This window comes from Polistes fuscatus, unplaced genomic scaffold, assembly GCF_010416935.1.
Source record: "Polistes fuscatus isolate 324 unplaced genomic scaffold, CU_Pfus_HIC Scaffold5, whole genome shotgun sequence".
Classification (NCBI taxonomy): domain Eukaryota; kingdom Metazoa; phylum Arthropoda; class Insecta; order Hymenoptera; family Vespidae; genus Polistes; species Polistes fuscatus.
In genome coordinates, this window is record NW_025113129.1 from 5,434,159 (window position 1) to 5,450,069 (window position 15,911).

A 15,911-nucleotide genomic window follows, 5' to 3' on the forward strand; every position below is an offset into this window, starting at 1 on the left:
CGTCGATTCGTCGAGTGGAATTTTAGCAAGTAATTTGATCGGTGGCTTGACCATTTCAAGCGGAGGACTTGGCCCAAGTGGAACTTTGCGTCGTTTGCATTCTTATCCGTCTAGTTCGGACACGGATACCTCGCCACCGATAGCAAGACTCCAAGTATCCCTTCAAGAGCAGCCAGGAATACCGCAAGCGTTATTACCAGGACAAAAACCACCCGTGCCGGAGCGTAACGCCGAATTATTACAATTGGCTAGCGCGAGAAGAGTCCCACCACCCCCACCTCCACGAACTAGTTCAAGATCACCTCTGGCAAGTCCAACGAGTCCACAATTGCCACCGAGAAATCATCAATCCTCGTCTTCATCTTCGTCGTCTTCTTCGTGTACCGTAGCCCAACAATTAGTTACTGGTATTAGTAACGCTCCAATCCCTATAATGACAAGTTCAACGTCGACTCTTCGAAGACCGTTAACTCGTGGCAAAGAAGGAGGAGTAGGAACTATTGGTAAACCACCTATGGCATTACCATCGTCTGAAGTAGTCGATGGTCCTCCTATATCTTGCCCTGTCCTATCAACGAGTAACTCGAGCTCTTGCGAAAGCGTCAATTCTCAAGAAGGTTTGCAAAGTAAGAGAGGTAGACAAGAACAATTGGAACAACGTCATCAAGAATTATTACGTAAACAGAAAGCTTTGCAAGAACAATATGCGAGACTTCAACAATTGCAAAGAAACGCGGCTGGTTTGGCAACCGTACCACCTGCTCCTCCAGATTTATTAAAGAAAACTGGATCGGAAAGTAATCTTTTAGCAAAGATGGGATTGGGAATGAGTGCTGCCAGTTCGGGTTCGTTGACAAGTCTAAGCGTTAAAACTGCGACCCTTGGAAGAGATGCTGCTGCAGCTGCTGCTGCTATTAATTCCGATTTAAGTAACTCGCGTATGAGATTCGAAGAATCCTCATCTTCGTCTTCGTTAGAACCAAGCCTTGTCTTAGCCGTTTCTAATACCAATTCCGATCATCACGCGAACGTGACTAATATGGTAACTGCGATAGATAACAACAACATCCTTACGACGAGTACATCTATTGGGTCCTCCACCATTTCAGCTGTTTCTGCTGCTGCTGCTACCAACACCAATACCAACACCACCACGACAACTACCAGCAAAATCTACGAAACAGACATTCTGTGACCGAAAAGACGGTTACAGAATTTATCTTCGAAACCGTTAGACCTAATCGAAATACTTCTCGCGAGTTAACGTCGTCGTTCCTGTCGTTGTCATCGAAAATATGATAATGAAACTAAAACAAGGAACATGTCTATGAGAAGATACTTGAAATTATCTTCTCTCTCTCTCTCTCTTTTCCTTTCTCTCTCTTTCTCACTTTTAAAAACGATCACGTTTCGATTATTATCAAATTTTGTTCGGTCGTGATTCGTGCGTGCCAAATGATGACAAAAATGAACGAAGAAAGGTACACTAAATCTGCAAGAAAAAGATACGCAAATACAAATAAAAAGAGAGACACACACAAAAAAGAAAGAAAGAAAGAAAAAAAGAAAAAAAGAAAAAGAGAAAAAGAGAGAGAAATAAGGAATAGAATTTTTTTTTAAATAAAAGAACAACCCACAAACATTTAACTCTCTTATCTAACATCGTCGTTAGAACGTACGTAAACAAAATATTTATAAAAAAGAAAGAAGAAGGAATAAAACTAATAATAAAACTTTGATATTTAGATTTTTTTTATCCGGATACCAGATAAAACAAGAACAAATAAATCTTGCGCTTAAAAACAAACGTTCAGTCATCGGCGCGAACTTTTACAATGCGTTTTAACGACGAATGCCGGAATAGTCATTAAAAAATAAATAAACGAACAATTTATATAAATAATAATTATGTAAGTGGATTATATATATATATATATCTATATATATATCTATATATATATATATATATAAACAAATAAATAAATAAGCATAAAAGAGACCGTAAGGAAAAAAAAATTAAAAATTAATAAGGTAGATAGGTAGATAGAAACATCGTGACACGGATAATAGACAAGAAAATAATTAAACAATATTAACAACAATAAGAAGAAAATGAATACTAGAAAAGGTAGAGAGAGGGAGAAAGATAGGAAAAAAAAATAAATCGATCTTCTTTCGTATCAGAGTCGTATTTATACTTTCAATATTTAAACAATAAGAAATATTCTCGATGATCATATTTGAATAACAGACTTTTATGTATACGCTTCTTCAATCCGACAAAATAAACGAAATAAATAAATAAAGAAATAATAATAAAAAATAACACAAGAGGAAGAGAGAGAGAGAGAGAGAAAGAGTAAGAAAGGAAGAAAAAGAAGAGGAAATTAATTAAACAAAGAAAGATGACATTCTTTTCCTAATCCTTTGTAATTGCAACATCTAAAAAAAGAATAAAAAGGAGAAATGACAATTGTACGACACTCTAATGATCTATATATGTAATGATTACAATAAAACCGATAAAAATAAAAACAACACAATAACAATCGTTCCAATCGTGTAAATGAACGTCAAAAAACAAAATCGAGCTAATACCATCCATTGGATCGCATCAAACAAGATTAATTATAATAATTATTCAATCAAGATCGAAAATAATAATCATCGATAATTGATTATTGCGGAATAAATAAATAAAGAAAGAAAGAAAGAAAGAAAAAGAATAAAATAAAAAAGAAGATAACCGTGAACGTCTTCTTGCGAGATTTTTTCCTCGTATAAAAAAGAAGATTAAAAAGAAAGAAAAATAAATCAATAAATAAAATAAAATAATATATGCGATGAGACGACGATAAGAAAGAAAGAAAGAGAGAGAGAGAGAGAGAGAGATAAACGTTTTAAATGATCCACATGATCGAAAGAAAAGTAAAAGAAGTAAAAGAGAAATCGAAGAAAAAAAAGAAAAATATCCTCGGGTGCGATCGAGGTATACTTTCTAAACAACACATTTCTCGTAGCTAATATTTATATTATAATAATAATAATAATAGTAATAATAATAATAATAGGATCATTCGCGTTTTGACTGCTAGTTAACGTTAGGTAAAATGACCACGAATTCGATATGTAATGTTAACACACACATATACGTAACACCATCATTACGCGTAAACACACACAAGACATTTGCGAAATGCTAAACGCGTTTCCGAAAAAAGAAAGGAATGAGTAAAATAAAATAATTAAAAAAAAAAAAATTAAGAAGATCGATGAAAAAAAAAGATCGTACGATATATTTAACGATCGATCGATCAATTGATAATAAATTAAAAAGAAGAAACATTACGAATCTCGTGAGATTAGATACGCAATATGGATTATTATTAGTTACAATTATTATTATCATCTTTTTTTATCACTATTATGTATTATAATTTTAATTAATATTTTTTGTTATTATTATTATTATACACATATAATATATATATATATATTAATGAATATAAAATATATATATATTTTATTATTGTTATTGTAATTATTATAATAATTATGATTATGGTAATTATTATGCAATGACTCTATTGTATTTGAAAATATTATGTTTTGATCATTTTAATGGTTTTTCCCTTTTAGTCGGCTCTTACGACAAACAGGGACTACTGCTGGCTTATTTTTATTCATCAGGCCCGCAGGAGGTTTATTATTAATATTATTATTATCATTCTTAATTATTATTATTATTATTATTATCATCATCATCATCATCATCATCATCATCATTAATTGTTATTATTATTATTATTATTAATTATTATTAATTATTATTAATTATTATTAATTATGAGGGCAATATATATATCAAAGAAATACGGGCAGCTCTCATCGAATAAAAAAATACAAATAAAAAAAACAATATAGATGCACAATCTCCTTTTTTAGAAGAATTTTATGTGCGAACCCAAAAAAAAAAGTGTCACCGAAATGAAGATGATGAAGATGAATAAAAAGAAAAATAAGGATAAGAAGAAGAAAATGAAGAAGAAAAAAAAGAAGAAGAAAAATAAAAAGAAATAAATATGGAATTATTCAAATACATATTATGTATGTCTCTAAGTAAGATGTAAACTTCTAATGATCGATTTTTCAACAGACAATCGCTCGGCCACTACACTCTCATCTTTTGAATATCCTTTTTTGACACGAAGTCAAGGAGCCCATTAGAGAAAGAAAAAAAAAAAGAAGAAGGGGATGGAAGAAGGAGTAGTAAAAAAAAATAAAATAAAATAAAAAAGAGAAAAGATGTGAAAAATAAACACTAAACTTGTTGCGTGTACTACTTGATACGATGACGATAATGATGGTGTTTTATGACTTGTGCTTCGAGAGGGCCTAATAGATACATATTATATTTATTACAATCTCATAGACCGAATAAGAACATTATTTCATATGCTTTTCTCCTTTCAGGATCTTCTTCGATGACGAAAGAATAAAAAACATTAGAAAAAACAAAAAAAATTAAACAATAATCATTAGGGAAACGAATTTCTTTTCACGAGATAATATTTTATCTTTTTTATTCTATTATATATTTTTATTTTTTTTTGTCGTTTTTTTGCTTCTCTAAATTTCTCTTTATCATAATTGTTAACACACACGACGTGTTTGCGATGAATAATCGAATTAATGATTATCTTCATGCTAAGAGACATACGAATAAAGACAGTAACGATGATAATAGATATTATAAAGGATAAGTGCTTATTGAAATATTTACAGAAAGATATACGATCTCAACGAGACGTCTACCCCATTCCCCAACCCCTTCATCACCCTCTCTTTCTCTCTCTTTTTCTCTATCTCTCTTCCTTTCTCTTTCTTTCTATCCATCTCTATTTTTCACATTAACTCTTTCGTACAAATTTCATCTTCACTCTTCGATCTTTTATAATTCATAAAACAAAAAAAAAGGAAATGCAGCTATTTTTTTATTTATTAATATTAGTATATTATTATTATTATTATTATTATTATTATCGAGAATGTAATCTATTATAAGTCTATTATTATTATTTGTTTTTTAGGTTCCTTCTTCTTCTTCTTTTTCTTCTTCTCTTCCTCTTCTTTTTATTTTATAATTTATAAACGATAGATGATAAAAAAATCCTTTATTTATTATTTCCAATATGTGAATAAGTTTTAAGCGATAAACGTTAGTATATTAATAATTGTAAATTTATCAAAGGAGAAGAAAAATGATTATATGGAAAAAAAAGAAAGAAAGAAAGAAAAGAAAAAAAATAATTCTTCGTTTTATTCCGTATAGAAAAGGACAATTATTAATTATAACACCGAATGAATTATATATATATATAATAAGTATATATATATACTTTAACACTTTTCCGTATTAATAATACTAGCAAGTTAGGTGCAATGTTTTTTCTGACGATCCTGTAAGCTAAATCGAATTGAATTGTTACATTTGTAAATGTTTGTAAGTAACTACTACGTAATAAAATAATCGAGTAATAATCATCGAATTATATCCTAGCAATGCTCATCTGTTATCCATCGATTATTTCACCATACACGTACAATGAATAAAGCTAACCATAACATACCATACTAAACTATCTTAGATTCATTATTAATTTATTATGTTAATACGTCTAATTCCTTTCGTTACTCTCACAGGTTCCATTACCACCTGACGATGACGATGACGATGACGATGATAATGATAATAATGATAATGATATATATTAATAAAAAAAAGATATAAATCACGTAATATTTAATAACATTTTATGATTTATTTACATATTTAAAAATTATGACTTATCTGAATCAATACCATGAGCTTTCTTTATACCTTCTTTAACTTTCTGCTTCTCCTTTTCTAATTCTTGGTAAACGGCTAAAGTTTTCTTAACCAAAGGACTTAATGGTGCATCCAGAGAAGCATAATGCATTATTAATTTAATGGGATCTTCACTTTCGCACTCAGTCATTACAGATTTTGCTTGAGGGTGTATCTTGTGATAAAGACGTATCAATGCCACAGCTTCTTCAAATTTTTCTGATTCTATTATATTGCAAAGCAATTTATCGATATCATTATTCCAAGCGAGATAAAATACAAAGGGACCAAAGTGTCTTGTTGATCTCAAGCATTCGAATTGCTTCTTTCGATTTATGTCCTCATAAACCGCCTTTGTAACTCTTTTATATTCTGGATCATCTGGTTCGTATTGAAGACAAGCACGGTCTAATAAGTACTCATAAGCTTCTTGTCTCAGTAGATTCTGAAATATAATATGTACAAAAAAAATCATAATGATGATAATAATAATAATAATAATAATAATAATAATAATAATAATAATAATAATAATAATGTTAATAATAATAATAATAATAAATGTTTCTATTTTACTTTTTAAACCAATTATCTAACCTCCAAATATTCTCCTTGAAACAATTTAGGAGCTATCATTTCTTTCCCTTTGGTAGACATATACACCTGATTCAATCGATCTCGTTCATTCCACTTGGCATATCTAAGCGTCCCATCGAGCTCCCTAACTACTATGAATCTATCTCTTTCTTTAATACCAAAAGTAATATCTGTAAAGACATATTTACTCGTAGAGAATCCTTCCAATGCTTCATCCTTGGACAATACAACATCTATTTCTTTCCTTGTTTTAACTACAGGAGGCATTTGCAAACGTTTTTCAGCTCTTTTCTTTGCAAGATCCAAAGCTTCTTCTAATTCTTTATCAGTCATAAATTTATATTCAGGAACTTGTAATTTTTCACCAGTTAAACGTTTTCTAACAACCTTTTTGTAATCGATTCTTGTTAATATCCTCAACGCCTGTTGTACTTCTTGATTAAAAAATATTGGTGCTGGATCCACTTCATTTTCTGTGAATATTATAATCAAATAAATCAAATTTAAATAAGGTTTTATCAAGAATCATAACCTAACTTATTTTTATTATACACGTACCTGTATTTATTTGAAGTGAATTAGATGAATATGCACGACACGTTAAAATTCTTTCACAATGTGAACGTCTACATATTTTAATTATGCGTGACAACATTATTTGAATTAGATAAAATATTAATATTCGAAATATAATAATGAAAGAGCGTGATGACAGTAAACAAGACTTTAATCTCAGCTAGGAAAATAGTTACATCGATAAGAACATTCGATTTATTATCTCAAACATCGATTTCCATCACTGACCAATCAGGATGACGCTGACGTAATGTACCAATACTTTGACCAATTAACGACAGTCGGACTAAAAGCTCGATTTTAATTTTATAACTTTCACACATTTGAAAAATATATTTTTATTTTATTTCTTTTAAATGTAATGATTGATCAAATAATTCGCATGTTATATATTTTTTGAATTGTAAATTATTCTAAATAATTATTACAATTTTATAAATTTGAAAATAACTTATTCTTTAAATATTAGGATCTGTGTATTCTTATACGAATTTAGAATGAACAGTAGTACCAAACTTATATAAAGTAAACAGATGAAATTTTCAATATGCATTGACAGAAAAACAAGTTATTTTTACAAATAAAGTATTTTTGTTAAAATTAATAAAATTCAGAAACAATTTGGTACGTAAGTTAATTTTATGTATATGTACACGTACACGATACGTAAAATCGTGTTGATTTAATTTTTTTAAAAACAATATAACATTGTTGAGACAATATTTTTAATTAATTAACAATAGATAATATGTTGATATTTCAAAATAAAGAAAATGAAATGGATTATATGAAAGAACCAGCATTTTATGTGGAAGATATCGAAGATATTGATCTGAAACAACCTCCAAAATCAGGAGAAGACTATATCAAGCGTGTAATGTAAGTATTATAATAATTTAGAAATTAACAAAATAAAATATCTATTCATATAATTTCACTGTACTATAGATTAGAAGCTAAACAATATGCTGATACAGTAGTGGCTGATATTAATCCAGAACTTTGTAAAAAACCTACTATGGATATTCACCATGTAAGTTAATGCAAATACTAATCAATTATATCAACATAATATTTAAACAATATGAAATAAATACAATAATAGTTACCAGGATGTGTCAAAGCACCTTCATCTTTAATTCCTATCATCAAATGGCAAGAGCGTCAAGTAGAAAATTTCAAAGATTTAAAATTATACGTTATTCAAATGCAAGATAGGATTAAATCATCTAAACGCGAATGGAAGCCTCAAGAGACACAATTGGTAGATAAATTTATATGTCGTTCTGAATTATTAATAATGTAATACTGATATTATATTTCAAAATAATACTTTTCGTTTTGGTTTCAGCCTGATATAGATGATAAAGAAGGTTGGATCAATTACTGTTCCAACGAAAGTAGAGACGATAAAGAAAATCATAGTCCAACATTAACGACTATTATATCTATGAAACAACCATTGATAGAACAAGTCTTGGAATATTTAATCGAATATGTACAAACACAAGGAAAACTTCCATTTAAAATTGGACAATGGCTCTATGCTTTATTGGTTGTTCTGCATCTACCATTGAACCCTGACACATGTTCTTGGTTGCGTTCTTTGGCTAGAATATGTTCCATTATTAGAGCTAATTCTGTAATAAATGTTTACTTACAGTGTTATTCATTTTAAGAAAAGTTCAGTATGATTTTATTTCAATAATAAGAAGAAAGTAGCTAACATATTTTATTTGAAAAAATCTCTTTCTTAATAACTAAATCGTTACAACTTTGGTGTAGATTGAAAGTATTAACTTCAAAGTTTTAAATGTAATCTACTTAAATATTTGTTATTTTTTTTTGTTTTTAATTACTAAACTTTTCTTGAATCGTAACATTTGTATAAAAATTACACGTCTAATACTACATTTTTGTTTATTTAGAAAAAGTTGGAAGAACATGAAATAGCAGCACTAAATTTGTTTATATGCCTGGTTGCAAGATATTATCGTCAAATGGATCTCGCTGATTGATATTAAATTGATTTTACACATGTCTCTTTTTCTTTCGTGGTTATATCACAAAATGTAATAAAAAATGAAGAGGAAGTAAAAGAAATAATAGAAAAAAAAATAAAATAAAATGAGAGAAAAAGTATTAAATAAAAAATTAACTAACTATCATCTCCCAATGATATACATAATTCGTGCTATTTTTTTCTTATCCTTTTCTTAAATGCTATAGAATGTAGGGTACAATAAGGCAAGATATCGATTAAATAAAGTTATATTAGAAGTAATCGATTGATAAGCGATATTGCAAAATTGTTGAAATTATTTTAAGCTATATTCTCTTGGTCCTGTAATAATGCAGTTGCAAATCTTTCCAAGTCGTCGTAACTAAGATTATTAACTTTGTTCTTCAAGTCTTTTATTAGCTCGTTAACGATTGATTCTGCTTCTGATTCGGTATAATAATGCCTTAAAACTCTTGTAACCTCATCTCTCAATATTTGAGTTCCAGTTTTTTGATGAGATTTAGCCTCACTTGGTCCTTCTTCCGCTTTCTTTATAACAACTAAGTTAAGTCTACTTCCATCCTTAATCGCTGGATAAAAACTTAGTGGCTGTTCGTCTAAAATCAAATATGTATCAAAGATATTAATATTTATGTATTTACATGTATATATATATATGTATACACATACATATATTACATTATTTTTTTTTTTTTATAATATATGTATACATAATACAAATATAAATTTTGAAGGTACAATTAAATATCATTTTACCGGCCAATGTTTTTCCTGTTAGCAACAATCTTTGTTGTGGTACATCGATGCCTAAAAGGTCACTTAATTTATGCTTCAGTTGTAAAACTGTTTCTGTTGGCATAATCTGAAACAATAGAAATATATCATGCATGAAAAAAATTATATTAAATATATACAACTATTAAATTACAACTATTAAATATACAATATACAAGACAATCAAATCGATTGTAATAAAGTCACATATATATATGTACATATGTATATATATACATATATACATATATATATATAAAAAACATTATAGAAAGGAGACCAAAAAATTTGAAATCAACATCTCCATTACTTACATCGATAATATATTCTTTCCCTTGAAGTTTTTTCACGATAACTTTCATGATGAGTATATTTAGTTTGATTACCCCGCAATAAATAAAGCAATTCGTGTGTTGCTTTTTCCTTTTTCTTTTTCTTTTTTCTTCTTTCTTTTTGGTTAAGTCAAATTTGTCGTAGGAATAAAACTTTACGCGTTGAAAGTAAAAATTGTATCATTTTATTGAAGAAGAGGTTATATTTTGCGACACTAGACACACAGACCGAGAGAAACTTTCGTTATATATTTTTTCACGTCTTTTCCAGTTACAAACGAACACACAGCGGTGTTAAGGGAAACACAAGGAGTACACGAGTAGAAATACACGACGATCGAAGCGCCACCTGCTAGTCGATCTCTCAAGATTTATTATCTAGAACGTCGGAACTTTAAGAATAATCAATAATTATTTGTTATTTATCATTTTTTTCTTATTTAACACTATTATTTTATTTTTTCTTACAATGCATTTAAATCTAATATTTACATGTCTATATTCTATTTAACTAATCCAAATTCTATACCTTCTCTCTAATCAAATAATATTCTTTTCTAATAATAACAAATGATATGCGAAAATATAATAATAATATAACTATATTAACAAGTATAACAATTTTATACTAATACATACAAATATGTACAAGCGATATTTAACCACACAATAATATTTTTTGTTTTTTAATATACTATATTTTTTTAATGTTAATAAAAAAACTAATTATACTAATCCTCTTTATGATAACTAAAGTTACTATAATTGCACATTGACTAACTAGTCCGTAGACCCAACGTCATGAATCCTTGATGAATTATTTCGTAGAAATGTCATTAATCATTAACGAATTATTTCGTAAATATATAAATTATGAAATGAAATTATTTAATTATTTTTATATATTAATTAATGTTTTTAAATCTAATTTTATCGAATACCTTGGTAAATTAATACTTTGATTAAATTGTTAAATTTAGGATTAGATTTATCTTTAGTCACGAGATAGCGCTTATTGAAACGTTTTGATCACTGTTGTCCACGTTTCTACTGTTTATGAATTCTATGATTAAAATCTTTCCCTTTCTCCCATGGTCGGCATGGCTCATTGTGTGTGAACATAAAAATAGTTGACAGACCTCGATAAATATTTGATTTTTTAATTCCTCATAATATAAATTATTACTCTCTGGCAAAATGGCATCAAGAACTCAATCCAGAAGAATTCCTGAAGTAGAGCCACGTATTGATTACGTTCAATGCGATGGATTGGTTGTAATGAAAATGGTTAAACATTGTCATGAGGAGTCTATGAGCAACATGGAAGTTGCACAAGGTGCACTTTTGGGTTTAGTTGTACAAAATAGATTGGAAATTACTAATTGTTTTCCATTTCCCAAAAATGATGAAATTGCTGACGAAGAGGAATATCAATTAGCTATGATGCGTAGGCTTAGATGGTATGTTAGAAGAACATTTTGTAATGTAGTTCGGAATTATTTATTTCATAGTATATATATGTGTTTCTTATTTGTAGGGTCAACGTTGATCATTTCCATGTTGGATGGTATCAAAGCGCAGATGTTGGTAACTTTTTAAACGTATCGCTTTTGGAATCGCAGTATCATTATCAAACATCTATAGAAGAATCAGTTGTACTTATTTATGACACTGCCAAATCAGCTAGAGGATTTTTAACTCTTAAAGCCTATCGTTTAACACCTCAAGCTATTCAAATGTATAAAGAAGGCGAATTTACACCAGAAGCTTTAAGAGCTCTTAAAATCGGTTATGAAACTCTTTTTGTTGAAATTCCCGTTGTTATCAAGAATAGCAATTTAACGAATATTATGATGTCGGAATTAGAAGAAATGGTTCCAGAAGAAGAAGGCACTAAATATTTAGATCTTGGAACTGCTACAGTATTAGAAAATCAACTACGCTGTTTAATGGATCGTGTGGATGAATTAAATCAAGAAGCTATGAAGTTCAATAGATACCAACAATTAGTTGTTAGACAACAACAAGATAAAAATCGATTGTTGGCTAAGAGAGCTCAAGAAAACGCAGCGAGAGCTGCTAAAGACGAACCACCATTACCTGATGATGATATTAACAAGATTATGAGACCATTGCCAGTACCACCAAGATTAAATCCAATGATCGTCGCAGGGCAAATCAACACTTATAGCGAACATATATCACAATTCTGTGCACAAAGCTTAGCTAAATTATATATTACTCAAAGTCTTCAACATGCTAAGGAATCTAAATCTTCCAACTAATGAAGTAACAATCTCTATATTATAAATGATTATATTATTAAGCATTTGTAATGAAATATTAAATCTACATAAAATATTATATAGTAATGTTTTCTTGTTTTATATACACATGTATTATACAAATACGTTTAAGATCATATTTTATTTTCTACAAAGAAATCATTAAATCTACAAGCCTTAGGGAGCACATCCCCGCATCTTCCTTCTATTTTAATATGTACATCATTGTCAGCTCTTGTTTTACCAATATTTACTAACATTATAAACTTTTTAGCATCTAAAGCTTGAAGTACAATTCTATAACCAGAGAATGTACTTAAAGAAGTTCCAAGAATCAATAATGAACTCGATTGCTCTACTATATTTTTAACATTTTCTACAACATAGCGAGGTACATTATCTCCAAAAAACACTATGTCTGGTTTCAATATACCACCACAATTTTCACATGGTGGAACAATGAACCCTTCGGTTTCTTCCTATAAAAACATTTTGATAAATTGTTATAAAAGTAAATATGCATGTGCAAACATTTATTTTAATTATTTTAAATACCTGAGTTAAATCTACGTCTCCATCGGGTCTTATCATTTCAATATGACTATTTAAAAGCGGATTGAGTTCTTTTAGAATATTTTGAAAGTTAGCTCGTTCTATTTTATGATCACAGTTAAGACACATTATTCGAAATGCTGTACCATGAAGTTCTATCACATTTCTATTTCCAGCTTTTGTATGTAAATTATCTACATTCTGTGTAACAACACATGATACCTTCCCAATTTCTTCAAGATTTTTTAATGTCTTATGAGTGTCATTCGGTTGAAATGTTGAAAATCTACATCAAAAACACTCTTTATGTACATTCAATTATAATATGCTTTAGAATTTATTTTATTTAGAATCTAGAAGAATTAATTCAAACCTAGGCCATCCTACGTAATTTCGTGCCCAGTATCGTTTTCTAATAAATTCATTGGAACAAAAATCTTTATAAAGAACTGGCCTTCGACTGCTTCTAGCGTAAATACCAACACCTGCCGATCTATAATCTGGAATTCCACTTTCGGTGGAAACTCCAGCACCGGTTAAAACACATATATTGTTGTTATTTTCTATAAAGTTTTTTAATTGTAGTACATCTTCTTCTTCGACAGGATTGCATACAGGTACAAATGCAAATTGTGACATCCGATATGTTTGAACTATAACAAATTTATGTAATAACAAGACCAATAAAGTTTTAATAGTTTTAAAACCAATAACATTGATAACAATGTACTACTTTATATAAATATCAATAAACTTACATTTTAATATTTGTAAAAAAGATGATTGAAGCATTTTTAAAAGAAACAAAAAATTGTTAAAAATATTTGAATATCTTTTAAAAACCTATTGATCTTGTTTTACAGATTTGTATCCCATTTTTTGTTCTTCTATTCACGAATTTACGCATAGATACATTTAATACCACATAACCTCAACTTTTACGTCAAAAAATGGCGTATGGTAGAAATTTTATGTTTGTATGGCCAAATTTTCATGTAATCAAACTACACATATATATATGCATAATGAGATATTTATAAATCATTATCAAATGATGTGATGAATCAAATTTGAGTTCTCCGAGATTATATTTTATAATTGCAAAGAACTTATAAAAATATCAATTGTTGATACATTATATATATATATATATATATATATGTTACCGTCAAAGCCGGAAATTCGCCATTGCTAGCAGTTTCTAGGCATTGTCAACAATGCAAAGCGCCTTTAGACAAAGTTTGACAGTAACATATACATTATACATTATATACAGTTGATACATTATATACTTAAAATCAACTTGTCAATCATTTGTTTACTGTTCTAACAATAGTATTGCATTTTTGCATATAAAAGAATATTATATGTTAAAAAAATTCATCCGCTAATAATACTTAAAATAAACCCCATTGATTCAGATAAATGAATATCTCTGAACTTGATAATAAAAATTAAGTTAACTTAGCATGTAGAATATAAGCGATACTTAATAAGTTAGTTTATCATTAATTTTGTTCTGCGAGTTATTATTTATTATGCTAATAAGATCTTTAGGTAATACATTGTGCTTAAATGGATATTATAAAAATATTAGGTAGTTCATTCTCTTGTACTTATATTTATATACAATACAAATAACATTAGTCCATGCTGCATTGTACTATACCATATTATGGATAATTCATATAGTATTATGACTCGATAAAATTTTGTATATTATATGAAAACTTTTAAACAAATTTTATAATTCTATATTATTAAATACTTAAAAGTTTATTTCGTATAAAATCTTGATCTTTTAGTTACTGTTTGTCATTTTATACATATCCTTTTTATAACATGAATGTTTATTTTCTTAATACTTTTATCCATATACGCGTGGAAATCAACATGGTTCTTCCAGATCGATAATTTTTCATAATTTTTGTAACTCGAAAAGTATACCCTTATGTAATTTTAGCAGTATTTAATATAAAATTCTTCTTGGAGTACTCGATTCAAAAACTGGACAAATGTTTTATAATTTATTATGTTTCCATGCACCATCAGCGGTGGAGGTTTTCTATTTTTAATTGCAACCAGGTAATCAGAGAAATTGTTTAAACCAGCATCCTTTGTTTATTTTGGTAAAGCTGTACTATTATTTTTATTAAACTTCTCCATATTTTTTGATTTTCTTTCCACGAAATTAAATATTTTAAAATTAACAAGATCCTTTGTTATATATTATTATATATATTATATATTACCTTGTTGTGATTTTTTTTAACCAATTTGTAGGTTAGGCTGTGAGATGTTTGCTAGCTCTGCAAAATTAATGCAAATTAATAATACTTATTAATGTTTATACGCTTAATTAAAATATTATCCTATCTCTGCTAGTACGAAGCTTAAAGAAAGGGTCTAGTTGCTTTAAAAAAATCAAATTCTAGACATGTATAAAAACTTCGCGTATCTGCGAAAAATTGGCGCGAGTCCTCTACCGGAGGCCGGTCAAATACAAACATTTAGCGCATTGTTTTTTAATATTTTATTTTCATTTATGATTAAAATAATATTATAATCAAACACTAATTATTTAATTTAAAGAATTAAATTAATTAATTATTAATTTAAAGAATTAAATAATTTAATAATTAAATTAAAAAACTTGTTTTAATTTAAAAAATAAAAGAATATCTATCAACAATTTATATATTATAATTATTTCTACTGTAACCAGTCTTCAGCAAGATAATTACATTTGTAACAATTGAACGCAGATAATAATACAATTATATAATCCTAACAATATTAAAATTACAATTGTTCTAAGATTAAGAAGAAATGAAAAAAAAGAAAAAATAAAACAACCGAAAAACTCTGATCATTTTATCAGTTGGGTTACGTTTTACAATTAA

General features: G+C 28.2%; 6 protein-coding genes across 20 annotated transcripts in view; 3 read left to right on the forward strand and 3 right to left on the reverse strand.

Annotated features, from left to right (window-relative positions):
* LOC122522442 (coiled-coil domain-containing protein AGAP005037) overlaps positions 1-1,689 on the forward strand; it is a 60,459-nt gene extending 58,770 nt beyond the window's left edge. For all 13 annotated transcript variants that reach the window (XM_043643548.1, XM_043643555.1, XM_043643553.1 and 10 more), the window contains one exon: positions 1-1,689. This exon is cut by the window's left edge and continues 314 nt beyond it. In XM_043643548.1, the coding sequence (XP_043499483.1) occupies positions 1-1,195 (1,195 nt within the window). In that variant the 3' untranslated portion in view covers positions 1,196-1,689.
* LOC122522492 (gem-associated protein 2) overlaps positions 1-9,113 on the forward strand; it is a 10,568-nt gene extending 1,455 nt beyond the window's left edge. Inside the window, exons 1-6 of one of the 3 annotated variants that reach the window (XM_043643667.1) lie at positions 7,534-7,666; positions 7,786-7,921; positions 7,991-8,075; positions 8,148-8,306; positions 8,394-8,684; positions 8,971-9,113. In XM_043643667.1, coding sequence (XP_043499602.1) covers positions 7,791-7,921; positions 7,991-8,075; positions 8,148-8,306; positions 8,394-8,684; positions 8,971-9,060 — 756 coding nt within the window. In that variant the 5' untranslated portion in view covers positions 7,534-7,666; positions 7,786-7,790 and the 3' untranslated portion in view covers positions 9,061-9,113. Of the gene's footprint in view, positions 1-7,533; positions 7,667-7,785; positions 7,922-7,990; positions 8,076-8,147; positions 8,307-8,393; positions 8,685-8,970 lie in introns of those variants that run through there. The other 2 variants (XM_043643668.1, XM_043643669.1) reach the window with 2 other exon arrangements.
* LOC122522473 (28S ribosomal protein S22, mitochondrial) lies at positions 5,803-7,372 on the reverse strand. Its single transcript, XM_043643644.1, has 3 exons — positions 7,025-7,372; positions 6,467-6,939; positions 5,803-6,314 (listed from the first exon to the last, which is right to left on the reverse strand). The coding sequence occupies exons 1-3, from the start codon at positions 7,119-7,121 to the stop codon at positions 5,841-5,843; spliced, it is 1,044 nt and encodes a 347-aa protein (XP_043499579.1). The 5' UTR covers positions 7,122-7,372; the 3' UTR covers positions 5,803-5,840.
* Positions 9,114-9,297: 184 nt separating the features above from the next.
* On the reverse strand, positions 9,298-10,542 carry LOC122522509 (ubiquitin-like protein 4A). Its single transcript, XM_043643704.1, has 3 exons — positions 10,154-10,542; positions 9,822-9,927; positions 9,298-9,661 (listed from the first exon to the last, which is right to left on the reverse strand). The coding sequence occupies exons 1-3, from the start codon at positions 10,199-10,201 to the stop codon at positions 9,366-9,368; spliced, it is 450 nt and encodes a 149-aa protein (XP_043499639.1). The 5' UTR covers positions 10,202-10,542; the 3' UTR covers positions 9,298-9,365.
* Positions 10,543-11,184: 642 nt separating this feature from the next.
* LOC122522475 (eukaryotic translation initiation factor 3 subunit H) lies at positions 11,185-12,535 on the forward strand. The gene is made up of 2 exons (XM_043643646.1): positions 11,185-11,631; positions 11,709-12,535. The coding sequence occupies exons 1-2, from the start codon at positions 11,369-11,371 to the stop codon at positions 12,454-12,456; spliced, it is 1,011 nt and encodes a 336-aa protein (XP_043499581.1). The 5' UTR covers positions 11,185-11,368; the 3' UTR covers positions 12,457-12,535.
* Positions 12,536-12,579: 44 nt separating this feature from the next.
* On the reverse strand, positions 12,580-14,348 carry LOC122522481 (NAD-dependent protein deacylase Sirt4). The gene is made up of 4 exons (XM_043643654.1): positions 13,767-14,348; positions 13,382-13,661; positions 13,012-13,294; positions 12,580-12,935 (listed from the first exon to the last, which is right to left on the reverse strand). Exons 1-4 carry the CDS (start codon positions 13,798-13,800, stop codon positions 12,591-12,593), a joined length of 942 nt encoding a protein of 313 aa, XP_043499589.1. The 5' UTR covers positions 13,801-14,348; the 3' UTR covers positions 12,580-12,590.
* Between the last annotated feature and the right edge of the window lie 1,563 nt (positions 14,349-15,911).